General features: G+C 43.1%; 1 protein-coding gene across 1 annotated transcript in view; it reads left to right on the forward strand.

Moving 5' to 3' along the window:
- The window catches only part of srrm3 (serine/arginine repetitive matrix 3), a 632,220-nt gene that overhangs the window by 442,295 nt on the left and 172,026 nt on the right, over positions 1–17,899 (forward strand). The window contains exon 6 of the mRNA XM_068007973.1: positions 12,580–12,681. Within this exon, the coding sequence (XP_067864074.1) occupies positions 12,580–12,681 (102 nt within the window). The remainder of the gene's footprint in view (positions 1–12,579; positions 12,682–17,899) is intronic.

Here is a 17,899-nt window from a genome sequence, read left to right on the forward strand (position 1 = left end):
AAAGCATTTGGACAGTTACATGGGTAAGATGGGTATAGAGGGATATGGGCCAAGTGCAGGCAATTGGGACTAGCTTAGTGGTATAAACTGGGCGACATGGACATGTTGGGCCGAAGGGCCTGTTTCCATGTTGTAAACTTCTATGATTCTATGATTCTTTTTATTCGTTCATGGGATCTGGGCGTCGCTGGCAAGGCCAGCACTTATTGCCCATCCCTAATTGCTCTTGAGAAGGTGGTGGTGAGCCGCCTTCTTGAACCGCTACAGTCCGTGTGGTGAAGGTTCTCTCACAGTGCTGTTAGGAAGGGAGTTCCAGGATTTTGACCCAGCGACGATGAAGGAACGGCGATATATTTCCAAGTCGGGATGGTGTGTGACTTGGAGGGGAACGTGCAGGTGATGTTGTTCCCATGTACCTGCTGCTCCTGTCCTTCTAGGTGGTAGAGGGTCGCGGGTTTGGGAGGTGCTGTCGAAGAAGCCTTGGCGAGTTGCTGCAGTGCATCCTGTGGATGGTACACACTGCAGCCACGGTGCGCCGGTGGTGAAGGGAGTGAATGTTTCGGGTGGTGGATGGGGTGCCAATCAAGCGGGCTGCTTTGTCCTAAATGGTGTCGAGCTTCTTGAGTGTTGTTGGGGCTGCACTCATCCAGGCAAGTGGAGAGTATTCCATCACATTCCTGACTTGTGCCTTGTAGATGGTGGAAAGGCTTTGGGGAGTCAGGAGATGAGTCACTCGCCGCAGAATACCCAGCCTCTAACCTGCACTTGTAGCCACAGTATTTATGTGGCTGGTCCAGTTAAGTTTCTGGTCAATGGTGACCCCCAGGATGTTGATGATGGGGGATTCGGCGATGGTAATGCCGTTGAATGTCAAGGGGAGGTGGTTAGACTCTCTCTTGTTGGAGATGGTCATTGCCTGGCACTTGTCTGGCGCGAATGTTACTTGCCACTTATCAGCCCAAGCCTGGATGTTGTCCAGGTCTCGCTGCATGCGGGCTCGGACTGCTTCATTATCTGACGGGTTGCGAATGGAACTGAACACTGTGCAATCATCAGCGAACATCCCTTTTTCTGACCTTATGATGGAGGGAAGGTCATTGATGAAGCAGCTGAAGATGATTAGGCCTAGGACACTGGCCTGAGGAACTCCTGCAGCAATGTCCTGGGGCTGAGATGATTGGCCTCTATAGTCCAGTTAGTGTGACAGTAGAGTCCTGAGGATTCTCAGAGGAATAGAAGTTCCAATCTCGAGCTTACCTGACACAGAAACCTACTTGTCCTATGGGTGAATGTTTTCAACTCTCGGTCAGCTTGATAATCAGTAGGTAGAACAAGACACTCAGTTTCGAGATACAGGAAATGCCGACCGAAACATTTCTGGCCTGAGTAATCCCAGAGCTACAATGAGCACAGATATCTTTCTCACAGGCTGTCCATTCTACTGTCCCGAGTGAAATAGTAGCAAAAGGGAAGATGTCAAGAAGCCGGGGAACAAGTTAGCTGCAAAGGAGAGGTATTCATTAGTTACTGATGTCAATGTAGAGTCACTATTGATAATATATTACATTTATTTGTAATATGTAATATTATCGTATAATATAACATCGTATAGTTTAATATAATATAATACTTTACCAAAGCTGTCATTTTCAACATGGGTAGGCTATACAGATTGCGCTTGTGTATCCCCACCTACCTGTCGGCTGACCTCGTGTCCTCGGCTGACTTCTTTTTATAGGCTGCCCATTGGGAGACAAATCACATCTGCCACTACTGCTGAAGTGGAGGAAGGTGTGACCAGCTGAGCTACAGGTGGCCAAGAGAAAGTGATGACTGAACTAGCCTGCCTTTGAGAGAGATAATGGTACAAATGCAATCATTTAAAGAAAATGAAACCTGTTTCTCCTGTTTAAAGAAGACCTAATTTCCCACCATTCGTCTGATTGTAAAAAAACTATTAATGTTGAGCCAGAACATGACACATCCTGCTTGAACGATGCTTCCTGCTGCCTGTCAGCACAGTATTAAAGGTAGCAGTGGGGGACTGTGCATCCCACAGTATCCTACCTCCTGAGTGGCAAGGTGGGGGGTGGAGAGGTGGGGGGGGGGAGTGGGAGGGTGCTGGGGAGGGGGGAGGTGGCATTGTAAATTGGCAAAAGGGAGAGAAAAAAAATCTATATTAAAAAATTAAATCTACAGCTAAAATGGTGTGTGAAGGGGACTAGAAATTGGATGTAATAGGGGTAGACAAATAATTTGGATTTTCGATTTCAATTTTTCATTCATTAGACGCTCATTTTAAGTAAATTGACTGCCGATCATTTGACACCAAAAGAACAATTAAACTCCCAACTGTGCGCAAGTGCCAACTGCAAATAACTAACTTTATTAAGTGGAGATGCCGGTGATGGACTGGGGTTGACAATTGTAAACAATTTTACAACACCAAGTTATAGTCCAGCAATTTTATTATAAATAAAATTGCTGGACTATAACTTGGTGTTGTAAAATTGTTTACAATAACTTTATTAAATCAGAGCAGTGTGAATACAAGCACATTTTAGAATTTAAAGATGTTAACTGTTTGCTGTGGTAAGTAAACACAATTGTGGGGGGATCTAATATAGTGTAGAAAATGGACATGCTTTTCAGTGAAGAGTATGAAGAGAATTCTCATTTGATGCTGCACTTTCCTGTCGCGTTTAAAGCCTTCACGGGAGTCGGTGTGATATTCTCCTGAACTCATTTAATATTAAAATTGTACAGTGGTCCAGGAACACTATGCACTGTCACCAGTACACTATTGCTGTGATATTGCAATATTAGACATCCATGCCAGTCTACAAATGTCAGAGAAGTAGACTAACTTCAAAAAAATCAGTCAAATCAAACGCAATATACAACTGGCAAACTATTGAATAAAGGCTAATGACAAAGGATTTCATTATATTGAATTTTAGGATTTTTATTAGTGTTTTTTTTTCCTGTGGAACCTGAAACCCTTACATGGGGACTCATTGGCTAACAGGAGTCTGAAAGCTGAAGACAGAACAAGAAGCCTTTGACATGGATGCTTCTCCGTTGAGCTGAAACATTTATTTACTGGCTGCTCATAGTCACCCTGCAGAGCAACAATAGAAGGTCATCCAGATGTAGCAAAGCTGGATAAATATGCAGCATCCCTAGCACTTAATGTGTGACTCATGTCACTGTAACATCATTATCCCAAGTAACCAAACTCGGACAAGACTCACCATGAAGTCAATGTGGAGGGTTTACACGTATGTTTAAGCTCTACACACTTATGTCACCATCAATGCAACATGATCGACTGCAGTAGAGAAGCTCCTTTCTAAATTGTATACCCGCTCCATAAAGGGACATTATACAACTAAAGACCCAAAATTCACGGACCCTCGTAAGGGGACAGAAGTGCATTTGGGCGGGACTTAAACTTTTGTCTAGCTGTTGATCCCTTGCTAAATCGTTGGAGTGTGATTTACATAGACGGAGTGGGTGGTCCACACTAGTAGAGACATAAAAGAGTCACCCACCCCGATGAGGTGGCAGAACTCAGAGAAGCATCTTCCCCCTCTAAAGGGCGGGCACAAACCTCATCAGGCCGAAGATTCAATCCCTCTGGGATTTCTTTAACGTTGAGGCCTTCGGGAGGTGCAATATGTAACCTACACCCGCTCTCCTGGGTCGATCAGACCTGGACAGAATTCTCTAGATAGCCTGGGCATGCTCCCAAACACCACCACCCCCATCTCCAAAATGCTCCAGTGATATAATAGAGCCAAGCCTAAGAAGCCTGGCCTCCCCCAGAGCAGAATTTCCTGCGAGATACAAACCCTGCGAATCTGGGTTCTGCCCCCATTTGCAGTCTCCCCCGTGGGAACACGCCACGTTCCCGCCCTTCGCGGTCCCTCAGATATCGGCCCCTGTGTCTGTACACTATGGAACAAAATTCAACACACAACTGAGGCTTCAAGTGTCACCAATAACTAGGGTTGCCACCCCACCAGGATTGTCCTAAAGTCTCCAGTAATTGAAGACTAATCTCCAGGACACTGCTGCAAGCAACCCAGGAGAAAAATCATAGGGGCGCTAAACAAAATTGTGTTTTTTTTTTTCATTTTCTTTGAACACTTTCATTTATTAATTATAAAAATATTGGAGATGGTGGGGGGAGGAGAAAGGCTGTTCCACTAACAGTCAAGAATAATCCGATTGGATAACAGAGTCTGCCCCCTTTCCAATTGGCATGGGAAGGCAGTGCGCCTGGAGTATAGACCAATGGTGGGAGTGTGGGGGCGGGGCAGTTCGAGGCGGGAAGTCATGTGATGAAACCTCCAGGAATACACCCAACCAGATTTGGCAGCCCTACCAATAACCTACTGAAGAAATGTACAACCTGCCCACGCACTACTCAATTAAACTAAACTATGCACAGAGAACATTGCGGCTCCACCATTAGCAAATGCTTTTTTTTTTGAATTTCATGTAAAGAGCCACTCAATGCACCTACTGATTCTGGAGGAACCAGAAGTCTCCCACCATGGATGTCTGTCACAGCAAGGAAGTTCCAACTCTTCCAGTCGGCACCTCCTGCATAGACCCTACAAAGTAAAACACCTTTCTCCACCCCCCGCCCCCCCCATCCCTTCTTTTTCTTGTAACATGTACTAACCCCAAACGCTTGGCTGCTCTTCATCCGAACTCCCAATCAGCCACTGGGTCTCCTAGCTCTTTCTCTTCCCGCTCAGTCTCGATCTCTCTTCAGCTTTCAGTCCCAGACCCAAACATGTCAATTTTGCAGGACAAACAACAATACTTCAGCCAACTCTAAACCGGCTGTTTTCCAAGCCTTGGCTCGAACAAGAGGCTTGAAAGGCTGATGTCTGCTCAAAAAGCAATTGGTTGGCAACGAGGAACAGTTTTCAGTGTTTACCTCCGAAGTGTCTCATTAAAAGTGATTCCCAACTGGTACAGCTGAAAAGTCGGACTATTGACCAGAGTGGGTGCCTAAACTGCTGGGATAGGATCATAGACACACAGAGTGCCCTTGCTGTTGGACAGTACCTTTTGTAGACAGTTAGCTCCTGGACAAAACAGAATAGAATTCAAACAAAATATCATTCAGATACAATTAACCTGAAGTTATGTTTCCACCTGGTTTTGAACCAGGGACCTTTCATGTGTGAGACAGACACGATAACTACTACACCACGGAAGGTCCTGTTTGGCTCACCTGTATCCACAGGTATTGCATTCCCTGCATTTACTGACTCCTGTGTATGCCAAGTTACATTCTTGGTGCAGTAAATAAACCACTCTTTCACCAATCAATTCAGTGCAGTGTGTCTGAATTCCACCATGTGTTAGTACTCCTGGGCAAGTCTCAGTGACCTCTTTCTACTGATTTCTGCCCTGATTCTGTCGGCATTCCCTGGTCAAGGCCGGGAAACCCACCTCCTTCATGGAAATTACTCTGGGGCAGGGAGAAATGGCTGGGGTCAGAGTGCATCTCTGGGATGGGTAGATGTCCTGCCCTACTGAAGATGCCCCTCGATTGCAAACATAGAACTTTATGTTCATCATTGACAACTGGGGTAATGAAATGTTTCAGTCCATCAGGTCATAATGTGGCCAAATCCACGCAGTGTTGATGCGTGATGCTTTTGGATGATGAGTATGGCATTGTTTTCAATTGTATGCTGCATCATGAAGTAACTGAAGTATGGGTATTTATAAGATGCAGTAAAAAAGCTGTAAGATTGTCTGAGGGCTTGGCATTGGCAGCAAGTAAATGTGGAATAATTTGATAGTCGACACTTTACGACATGGAATCTTAAACTGTCTAGCCTGTACATGGTACAGTTAGGAAGTCTTACTTTGCAGGGTTCCTTAAAGTGTGCCACCTTATGTCCCAAGTTCTCTGGGTAATGTACACGGCATTGAGCCTGTTCACCACCCGATGCCAAGAATGGTGTACTGCCGTCCTCTGGAGAGGGTGCCTGGAGTTGCTTGCACCCATGTCCATTTCGCCAGCCATCTAACAGGGGTTCGGGTGCTGCACTGCTCCATTACCTGCCCACAGAATAAGTTTGTTGCCTCTACATTGGGTATTTTTTCACTTTGTTTTTGCCTGGCACTACCCCCTCCCCTCTTGGCAAAGGTTGACCAATATGTAAAATTAATTTTGAAGCTTTATGAAGGCTGAAACTATATATGCCCCCATATGCAATACTCACCTCCAAGTGAATGCCTTTCCCTTTAATTTTAAGGCCCTAGTCAGATTTTGCACATTTCCCCCATTAGGCTGGCTTCCTGCACAAGGCCAAAGCTGCACAGGCAGCTATGAATAATTATTTAAATGAGTTGATCTTGCAATATTGTAGGCAGTCAGCTCGCTGCATTGTTAGCGAGCTTTGGCCCAGCAGCTCGACAGAAAAGCTGAAAATTAGCATGAAATGGAAAATTGACACTGTCCAACACCTAGTGATCAGGCTGGTTCCTCATTAATGGGTGAAATGTGACATCAGCATTAGGGAGAATAGAGGTTGAGATACAGCAAGGAGAACATTACGGGTGTTTCACTCACAGAATATAGAGCACCATCTGTCTCATGGGATCCTATGTATTATCTAGCTTGAAGAGCAGGCTGGCTGCTCACTTGTGGAATGTGATACTGGAGCAGTTCACAGCGACAGGCTGGTTGGAGCCTCATTAGATGTAGCACATCACCCAAGAATGGTCCTTCACCCAGGGTACCATCCAACTCATAGGGCACGATGTTAAAAGGGAAAAACAGGTAGGTTGGGGGCGGGGGGACATTCAAAATTGTAACCATTTCAGACCCGCACCCAACCCGGCCACTTCCAGTTTTCACCAGTGCGGGACGAGGAGGCAGGTTGGTGATTAAAACCTTTCAAGGAGGTTGCGGGCCTCCATTTTTCCAGAGTTTCCAATTTCCACCCTGGGGGCCAGGATTCCCGGGCCTCCTCTTTTACGCCACATGAAAGTAGGCAAGAAGGCCTGAAACTAACAAGCAAGTGCCTTTCTGGCGCAGGTTGTGGGCCCGGAGGAGCAGGAGTGCTTCCCGCAGGCCCAACAACCCTACCTGCATTGACCCCTCCAACGATCACGGACCCCCCAATCTCTGACCCACCCCAATGATCGCGGAACCCCGTGATGACCCCGATTCCCCCCCTCAACGATCACGGACCCCCGCAATGACCCCCGATCCCCACACCTCCCCCTTGACTGACCCCCGAAATCACAATATGACCCCCCACCTCCGCCCCCTTCCCGGATCGGGGTCAAAATCAAGCCCATGGAGTCAAGGCTGGTTCACCCTGAAACACAGCCACACCATATTGGATAGTGTCACTTCGACAAGTATAACCAAGAAGGAAAGGTTTCTCTCTCCCTTGAAAGAAAACTTCCATATAAAAATGTGCTCACTTGGTAGAAGAAAAAAAGAATGAACTTGAATTTATATAACACCTTTCACAAACCCAGGACCTCCCAAAGCACTTTACAGCCAATGAAGTATTTTTGAAGTGTTGTAATGTAACCACCAGCATAATCTCATGAGTATTTCTTATGGGCCTTTACTAAAAATAAAGTGTAACTAAAACATTTTCACAGGGTCTAACTGTAAGAGTGATAAAATGTTACAAGCATGCTGCAATAAAACGTGTCCACTTACCATCAGATGGGATTAGATGGCACAGTGTATTGTTATACTTTGAAAGCCTCATGAAATATTGATTGAATAGAAGCTATAGTTACATGATTCCCGAGCTGGAGCTAAGGCGGGTAAATGGTGTTGTGGTACAGATCAGCCATGATCTAACGGAATGGCGGAACAGGCTCGAGGGCTGAACGGCCTACTCCTGTTCCTACGTTCATATCCTATACTTATCTCCCAGGTCTTTCTAGATTATATTGAAATGCAGTAGGGACTTTCATCTCCCTTTAGTAGAATCACAAAAAGCTACTGCTTCCATTTCTGCACTCAATTGCTACAAATCTTGCAATTTTTATCAAAGCACACCCTTCTATGTTTTAAGCATTATAATGCAATTATAATATTTATATTAATGTTTGATAATGCACCCTAATAGAAAAATAAACCACAGTCATCCACTAATTCATTTGGAATAATCTCCTTACAATCAGTTGCTATAGAAACTGCCCACTATAGTTTATCGACTTGCGCTAGCTTTATCCCTGGCTGCCCTCTCGCTTAATGTAGTTTATTACATGTACATCACACACAAATAATAAAAAAGAAAACTCTCCATTTTTCTTTGTTCTTCTCCTTTCCCCACAAGACACATTGCACGTTACACCGCTGCATAATCAAACCAGTGAACAAGTAGGAGGTCTGTACAAATACCACTATATTTTCATTGGCATGATTGTATTTTGTGAACACACTACAACATAATGCTATGCAGTACTGAAAGACTGCAATCCGGCACAAATGGTTTTACTGCAATCTGTTACAAATAATAATGGACAGCTGGCATGAACTGAAACTTGGAGATTCCATGAAATACTCAACAGGACTGCAGACGTTTGTACATTTCATTATTAGATTTGAAAATCCAGCCAGTGAAGCCACCCATGTACGTTAAATGATGAATCCACTGGCCTCTGTCTTCCCTTTGTAATGACATTTAGTCACATCCATGATCATTTAGTCTTTAGCAAAGTCAGATGGCAGCCCCATGAGGCTCAATGAGATTTCTAAAGCTTTGTCTCAACAGATACATAGCCTGCCCTAGAAAAAATGAATGACAAACATATCAGAAGACCGATGTGATAACGACAGAGAAAGCAACTGATGTGCTGAACGCCATAGAATCCAAAGGAAGATGGAGTCTGGCTTGAAACCAACTTGCTACATTAGCCAAAGGTTAATTTGGTAAATTAATTTGACATAAAGGAATATTACTCTGGTAGTATGAGGTGCCACATCAAAAGAACAGATTGTTTGGTTTTAACCACTTCTGATGCTCCCCTTAGCCACAGTTGCTCATTAAAACCTGTAACAGCTTTTGCTGTGTATTGTTGTGACAGCAGTATTTCACACTACTTGAATGAATTTGATATATGGAGGCCAGCTTCAGAAGAAATTATATTTTCCAATAGATTATAATTTTATCACAAAAAATTAGATACAATCATCAAACCCCTATGATGTCCCTGTGTCGTATTCCACAAATTGTTCCGTGTATCAATGCATCATGGATAATGATTATTTCAGTAATAATGAACTGTTGACCCGTGACAGATAATATCGTGCCGCAGCAACCTCTGGGAGAGGGGAGGGGCGGCCGCCATCCCATTATAATGGTTACCGCGGCGATTGTCCGACAGTCCTTTCTGCTGCTTTAACTTCTGGGAACTTCTGTGAGGAGCTTTGTTCTTTGGAATGACCAGACCTTGCGTATTTGGGAGGGAAAAAAGACTCCAAAAATTTATAATAACAAAAACGAATCAACAAAGAGATGGCAAATAGCTAAAACCAGATCAAAAATATAAAATTGAAAATTGGGGAGTGAAGAGGATCCAGCGGCTTGCTTGATGGGGCTTAATTTTAACAGGGCAGTTGGGACAAATGAATAACAAAACCAAGCTTAGCAACAGAAGGTTGGGGAAGCACTAAAACCAGTGTCCCTGGGCCCTGAGCGATGTTGGCATCTGGAGGGAAGTGTGGTTATAGGGATTTGCACCAATGTTGAGACGATAACTTCATATGAAATGTGATGCCCTGAGGTTTAATCTCCAGGTTTGAAGTGTGATACCCCATGGGTGTGTGCTATACCCAAGACTGGCATTCTCACCGTTAGTCTGAAAAGCAGTGGTCCCACCGCAGCCCAACAACAGCGGTTCCTCCATTACTATAATACAACTTTACTGAGCAACCTATCACCTGACTGACACAGAAAAAATATTCTGGCCCTCACTAAGGAGATAGGCCTCACAGAGATCATTTACAACATTATTTGTCTGCCACTTTAACTCATTTATTTTTTTCCCTCCCCGAAACCCCATATCCTTAGTTATTTACATCACAAAGTACTCTTTTTTCCTTTGCTCTGCCTCTCTTTGTGGATTTGCTGTATTCACTTAAAATGCTATTAATTTATTAATTTGTGTGTTCTTCCCTCCCTCCCTCCCTTTTCTTGGTTATTGACTTGATTATAAAACAGAGTTTATTCTCCCACATGATTTGTAGTTCTTGCTGATGCTGTAGTTGGTGTAGCAGCAGGGAGGTTCCATTGATTCTCCAGTGACCAATACCTTGAATCGCTGGTCATTTGTCATGTTTTGTTTTATTATTCATTCTCTGGATGTGGGCGTCGCTGACAAGGCCGTCATTTATTGCCTATCCCTTGTTGCCCTGAGTGGCTTCCTAGACCACTTCTGAGGGCAGTTAAGAGTCAACCACGTTGGTGTGGGACTGGAGTCACAAAAAGGCCAGACCGGGTCAGGACGGCAGGTTAATGAACATTAATGAACCAGTTGGGTTTTTACGACAATCCGACAGCTTCATGGTCGCTTTTACTGGTCATGATGTGGAGATGCCGGTGATGGACTGGGGTGGACAAATGTAAGGAGTCTTACAACACCAGGTTATAGTGACGAAGGAGGTAGCCTCCGAAAGCTTGTGATTTTAAATAAAGCTGTTGGACTATAACCTGGTGTTGTAAGACTCCTTACTTTTACTGGTGCCAGTGTTTTATTTCCAGATTTTTAAAACTGAATTCAAATTCTCAAACTGCGATGATGGGATTTCAACTCATGTTCAAGCCTCTGGATTACTAGTCTAGTAAATTAACCACTACTACCGTACCCAGTGTTCTGGGCCTGAATGTGTCTGATTTTAGGCAATGTCCAAGCTTCGCAACAAAGTGCTTGATAGACATCTTGTTCCAGCTCAGGTGTAATAAGTCCCCAAAATTACATTTAAAAATTCATCCCAAACACTAACATTAGGTCTAAATTTTTATTTGACTGTTCAAACTGTGTAAAATGCTGAAAAATGTAATCTCTGTATTTTTAATGTTTCTTCTGCGTTTCCTATTCCTCATGGTTGTTGTTAATTTTCTTCCTGGCTGTTGTCATGGTAACACTCTGAGTGTTGTAATTCCATAGGGACAGGGTAAAGTTACAACTCCCGTGATATATCTCTTGCTCACACGCAGAATTTGTGAACAGGAGTTGGAAATCCTCGCACAATCTGTTTTATGCTGCAGAAACCTGTGCTAAAATATGACTTGCAGACACAAAGCCAACATCAGATGCAGCTCATGATCTTCTATTAGTGCATATATATTATTGTATACGGTATTTATTAATTTTTATACAAGATGTCTCCTAGTTAAGCTTGTTTTCAATTTGCACTGCCCAAGAAGCCAGCTTTAGCACTACACAAGGAACAAAACAAATACAGCGCTGATTAATATAGGATAATTACATAGAATGTACAGCAGAGAAACAGGCCATTCGGCCCAATAGGTCTATGTCGGTGTTTACGCTCCACAAAAGCCTCCTCCCTCCCTACTTCATCTAACCCTATCAGCATATCCTTCTATTCCTTTCTCCCTCCTATGTTTTTCTAGCTTCCCCTTAAATGCATCTATGCTAGTCACCTTGACTACTCCTTGTGGTAGCAAATTCCACATTCTCACCACTCTCTGGATAAAGAAGTTTCTCCTGAATTCCCTATTGGATTTATTAGTGACTGTCTTATATTTATGGCCCCTAGTTCCAGTCTCCCTCGCAAGTGGAAACATCTTCTCTACATTTACCCTATGAAACCCTCTCATAATCTTAAAGACCTCTATCAGGTCACCCCTCAGTCATCTGTTTTCCAGAGAAAAAAGCCCCAGCCTGCTCAATCTTTCCTGGTAGGTATAACCTCTCAGTTCTGGTAGCATCCTAGTAAACCTTTCTTGCACCTTCTCCAGTGCCTCTATATCCTTTTTATAATATGGAGACCAGAACTGTTCACAATACTCCAAGTGTGGCGTAACCAAGGTTCCAAGATAATCTATCATATTAGAACCAGGAGTCCGATCCAAAAAAAGCAACTTTTATTAAAGGCAGGGAATAGTCACTTACTTTTTAAAAAATTTAACCGAGCCACTGAAATTCTTTCTATCACGGTTCTTGATTTCTTTGGTGTGTCGTACATGCAGCTAAATCAAGAAACTAGTTTCACAAGGTCACAAGATGGTTTTGACTGAGTAAGGCAATCTGGCCCATTCAGAATGACCCTAAAGATCCCCCCCCACCATTGCAGCATCCAGTTGCTTCTTAAATTAATCCAGGGTTATTGCCTCCACTGCTCCACCTCGGATCCCTTTCCATGCGTTGATTACTCCATGTGTGAACAAGAACTTCCTAATGTCTGTCCTACATTTTACTGCTTTGAATCTGTGTCTCCTTCTCCTACTCTTGCAAGTTAATGTAAAGTAATTTCCCACATTTCTTTTTTCCATGTTGTTTACTATCTTGTATACTCATGGGTTTGATCACCTTTTGCCGTTTCAGGTATACTCAGGAAGAAATTCGCCAGAAAGTTGGGACCTTTCGGCAAATGCTGATGGAAAAGGAAGGCGTATTGACTAAGGAGGATCCGCATGGACGTCATGTGTGAGTACATGCTGCTTTGTTAAATTGACCAGCGTTTCGTTAACCCTTTCCTTACCTTAAAGTTTAGAGCTAGGCCATTTAGGGCTGATGTCAGGAAGCACTTCTTCTCACAAAGGGTAGTGGAAATCTGGAACTCTCCCCCCCAAAAAAAAGCTGTTGAGGCTGGGGGGTCAATTGAAACAGTCAAAATTTGAGATTGATAGATTTTTGCTAGGCAAGGATATTAAAGGTTACAGAACCAAGGCAGGTAGATGGAGTTAAGATACAGATCAGCCATGATCTATTTGAATGGTGAAACAGACTTGAGGGACTGTATGGCCTACTCCTGTTCCTATGAGTGGAGGGGAAAATTCAAGCCTTTTTACGCCACAATTTTCGAAGCACATATTTCTCATTGAAAACTAGTAAAAAACCACTGAGCACTCTTAACTTTACAGCTCTGGTTATTTCTGATGGTACAAGCTGACATTTAATTTCCAGTAACGCTGGGATATTATACTTGCACACTTCACTGGCGCGAGTTCCAGCAGTGATGAACAGAACCTCTTCAACCACAGTCCTCCCTTGTCAAAAACACTCCTTCCCTTCACTACCAACTCACACCAAATACTAAAGATGTATTGAGGATTTATTTCCTTTTGTTTGCATTGTATAGTGGTGGTGATTGAAAGGTTAATTAACTGGTCTTTCATGCTTTTAATTGCATTCAACAAATTGATTTATAAATACCGTCATGTAAATTCACTCATTACTGAGACTATTGGTATATTTGGAGTCTCTTATATTTGAATGGTGGTGTAATTATATAATATGAAATACAGTATGCATTTTATGTATATAACCAATGTATAAATCTTCTACATCTAATGATTAAATCCATGTTTATATTCATGTAATTAGTGAGTCATAGTGCAGTACTTCCGATTCAGTAAATCAGGTCCCTCTTATGTTGCTTAATATTACAGCACAAAATCACTGAAGAGCAGATTAATTTCATGCTACAAAAACACACCAGAAAATAATTTAAAATTTAAAAAATGGAAATATTTTTACTCACTTTGTCTTCCCTTTTCCCCAATTCCTGTTTTTTTAATATAATTTAGCTTTAATTTTGTCCTAATTAATATGACCTGCTCTATCTATTCTAGCTAGCTTTCCTTCTCTCTCTGCCTTTGTACTCATCTAGCTACTGATTAAAAACAAATTGTCCATTTATGTCCATTTCCAGACACCTCATTGGTTTGTGGTAACAGCTTGACCGTTAATGTATTTGAACAGAGTTCAGTCGGTCCAACCCAATCCAAGCAGGCACAGGTCCTCAGTACAGAGCCATCCAGAATCTGGCACTAATGCCCTCTTTATATCTAGGACAGCAATGTGAATGAGATGCATTAAACAAGGCAACCTCACTTGCGTCAGCAAGGTTGTATACTCCAAGGACACTGGTACTCCGGTTTCGTCTGAAACCCAGAGCATCAGTGCACAGTGCTGCACCTAGGTGTATTCTGAGTTGTATGCAGTTAAATCTAGTTACTGACAGACTGGGAAAGGTTGGATTTCTGCTAATGAATAAATGGGACAGATCCAATGTGCATCACAATCTTGTGACGCCATTGGTTTTTGGGGAGTTGGCCCAGCTCATGCTGTAACACTGAGTCAGCGCAGCGCAACTTAAGCATCGGATTTTCCATGGCTTGGTGGAGACGGAGCAGCAAGATTTGAATATGTTTTGCTTCTGTTATATTAGAATTTTTCCACTGCATCTTTGCCACTACTGGCATGAAAATCTCAGCGCTGTATAAAAGGATGCAAATTGTCCACAAGGATGGCTGATATGGGTAATGGACGTATCAGGCCAGTGCAGTAGAGGTTGCTGTTTTGAGATTGGAGTTAAGGCAGGTTGTTGGAGCAGTGTAGAGGGAGCTCTACCCAACATTTAACGTGGGCTACGCCTGACCTGGGAATTGCGGGATGCTGATATTAGCTGCCAAAAGTGGGGAATCATCCATTCCCCAAAATCAATACAAGCAAAAAGATTCCAGATAAGTTTTCCTTCCTGCCACATCCTAAAATCCAATTCAGTACAAGGCCTAGTTTATTGTAGCAGTGCAGGAACAACTTTTCTTTTTGCCTTTATTCATTTCTTAGTACTTATTAAGGAAACTGCAGCAATAAACATGTACGTAGGTGGAGGATCATAAAGTGGGAAGTAATTGATCTGGTTTTGGAAGAAAACAAATTCTATAAGCACAAAGCTGATTTATGACGACTCTAGAGATTCGCCCTTAGCCATACTGCATTGCAGCGGTTCCAGAAGTCTGCTTCAGTTGAAGCAGTGCTCCTGCACAACGATTCAATACCATTTTAAACATAAGTGACAGGAAGGTTACAGGTCCCACATACAGTTAGAGAACAAACTGATTTACTTTATCACTGAAACAGTGCAGATGAGGTTTCACCGCAATCACAGGTCTAAAGCTGTGCTTGGTGCTTTATCAGTGGCTGGTTTTTGTAATGTTTTATTCCCATGTTACACATGCCCAGCTTAAATGAGTATTTCTTTTGAGCAATACTTACACAGTAAGGTGGAATTTTCCCTATTAAACAGAATAACGTTGTCTATTAATTACTCGTATTCGAGTATCTGCCAGTGAGTGACACGTTCATTGTTTTATCGTAACTTAAGAAATTCCCAGTTCTAGAGGGAAGAGTTTCTCTGGTTGTTATGTTTAAGGCGCTATGTAAATGCAAGTAGTTGTTGATGATGTCAGTGTTGATGTTAATGACGATGAGTAACACTATAAGCACATTCAAAAAGAATGTGTTCACTTTTCAATGCATAGTGACCAGAGCAATTCATCACCCGGATTCGCCATGGTCCAAAGTAATTGTTATAATAGTGAAAGAACATGGGATTAAAATAATGCAATTTGTGCAATTTCCATGAAAGGTGCCTAATAGTGCAGCACAATGTTGATGTAGGCGGGTGATCACTGCGCCTGAATGGTCTAAGGGTAAAGTCTTAGCTGTGTGTGGTGCTCTGCACCAAATTCAGACCATTCTCAGCAACACAGCTGGATCATCTGGTCCAAATCTCATGCGTCATATAGTCACTGGAGCGTCTTCGATCCACATAAACAACCTCTTAGCTGGAAGTTACCATCATATCCCGATGGGAGAAATGAACCTCTTCCCTTTTCACACTATAACATTAAAATAGAAACGTAGAAAGTGAACACCTTGCACTGAAGTAGACATTCCTCAGCCTGCACTCTAGGTTGCTCTCTACCGGGAGTCAATACCCAACCTAGCTGTTTCAGCCCAGCAATTCACCTTTTTATGTATGTAAAACCAGAGCGAAGGTTCTTAGTAGTCTATTGTCTTGAGTTTCCTAGCTCAGAATAACATTGGCACAGGCCTGGAGGCAGGTTAAGCACTCACCTTCTTAGCTGGGAAGAGGAGAGAAGGGACTCAAACTATTGTGATGGGAACCTCGAATAGTTTGATGCCATGAAACAGCAAGTGCTGTATTTATTGTATTTTAACTTGCCATCATTGTTGTGATGCATTGTTAGATCTGTATGTTCACACACATCACTGTGATTTAAGTACAATCTGCAGTGCTAATTTCAAACAGTAGCTCTGTGATCAGTTTCCTTTCCCGGAATACATTAACTAACCATAGTACATATGATTACATGGAAATTACAACATTGAATCAGCTCATTCAGGCCAACAAATCTGTGCCGGTGTTTATCCTGCACATGAGCAGTAGTCCTAATCCCATTTACCAAGTTATTTTTGAAATATCTGTTTCTTTTCCAGCATTCATTCAGTTCACAATTTCATGAACGATGCACACTAGCTTCTGCTGTGAATTGTTTTATAATAACGAGTACCTAATGTGATTATTAGCCACCTTTATTTCGGAGTGATATGTGCTACGTTCAAACTGAGATGATTGCAGATGAGCTTCTTTGTATGGCTGATTGGGGTTAATTTGTCATTTAATTTTGGGCAGTGCATAGATGAGCTAGAAATGTGATCAGCATAAGCACACAGAGGGCATGTTGTGTGTGTGTGCATGCGTCTGTGTGTGCGCGTGGGCGTATGCATGTGTTTGCATGGGTGTGTGTGCGTGTGTGTGCCGTGATATGTGTGCGTACATGTGTGTGCGGGTGTGTGCAAGCGTGCGCACATGTGCTTGCGTGTGTTTTTTCCTGCAGTGTGAGCATGTGTGCATGTGTGCGCGTATTTACGTGGGGGTGTGTGTGAGCGCACACGCGCATGCATATACGTAAGTGTGAGTGTTTGTATCGTGGATAAAGCTTGCACTTATGCTAAGAGCGTATGCTGTCGCCCAGTGATGCCAGTCTAATGCTGGCAGTGATGAGATACATTCACTCGCATCACCTGTTGTGCAAAATTACTTTTTTTTCATCTTCCTTTCTCTCCTGAAGTTGGCAGGGTACAATTCCAACAGCACCTCAGACATCTGGCCATTTTTAATTTGCAATCTTAAACAGTGAGTGTGGGCAGGCCGTTTGATCATGGGGCATCGTAACAATCCAGTCTGGTCTTAACACACATTCCAGCAGGAGTCAGTGGATAGCAATCACAAGCAGGAACCGTTGACTAAATTTTCCCTCCCTACCACTGAGGCCATTGTAGGACCCCACTTACCTGGCTGAAATCGACCAGCTCAGCACAGACCAAGGATTGAACCGGGGAACTTATAAAATGAGTTCTGTTTAAAGTAGGACGGTCACTCGAATAGAAATACTCGGTCTATTATTATTCGCCTGTCGAAAAAACTCAAGCAGCTCTGATATCTGACTTAAAATCAGATTTGTTAAACTGAGGTGATTGTCTGCCCTCTCGGGTGGATGTAAAAGATGCCATGGCACCATTCGAAGAAGATCGGGGAGTTCTCCCCGGTGTCCTGGCCAATATTTATCCCTCAACCAAGGTCGCTAAAACAGAATATCTGGTCATTGGGCCGGAAATTGCTCGTAAAATAACAGTGAGCCTAACAGCGCTCATCATTATTAATGGGCAAATCGAAGAGCAAGTTCCGGCAACCGCACATGCGCAGTCAAACGTGGAAATCCGTAACTTGCTCTTCCTGATTCCCTGCTGATCTGACAGCTTCGCGTTAAAGGGACCTCGTCGGCTGCAATCAATGGACCAACGCTAACTTCCTCTCCTGCGCAGCTGG

This window comes from Heptranchias perlo, chromosome 28 (assembly GCF_035084215.1).
Source record: "Heptranchias perlo isolate sHepPer1 chromosome 28, sHepPer1.hap1, whole genome shotgun sequence".
NCBI lineage: Eukaryota > Metazoa > Chordata > Chondrichthyes > Hexanchiformes > Hexanchidae > Heptranchias > Heptranchias perlo.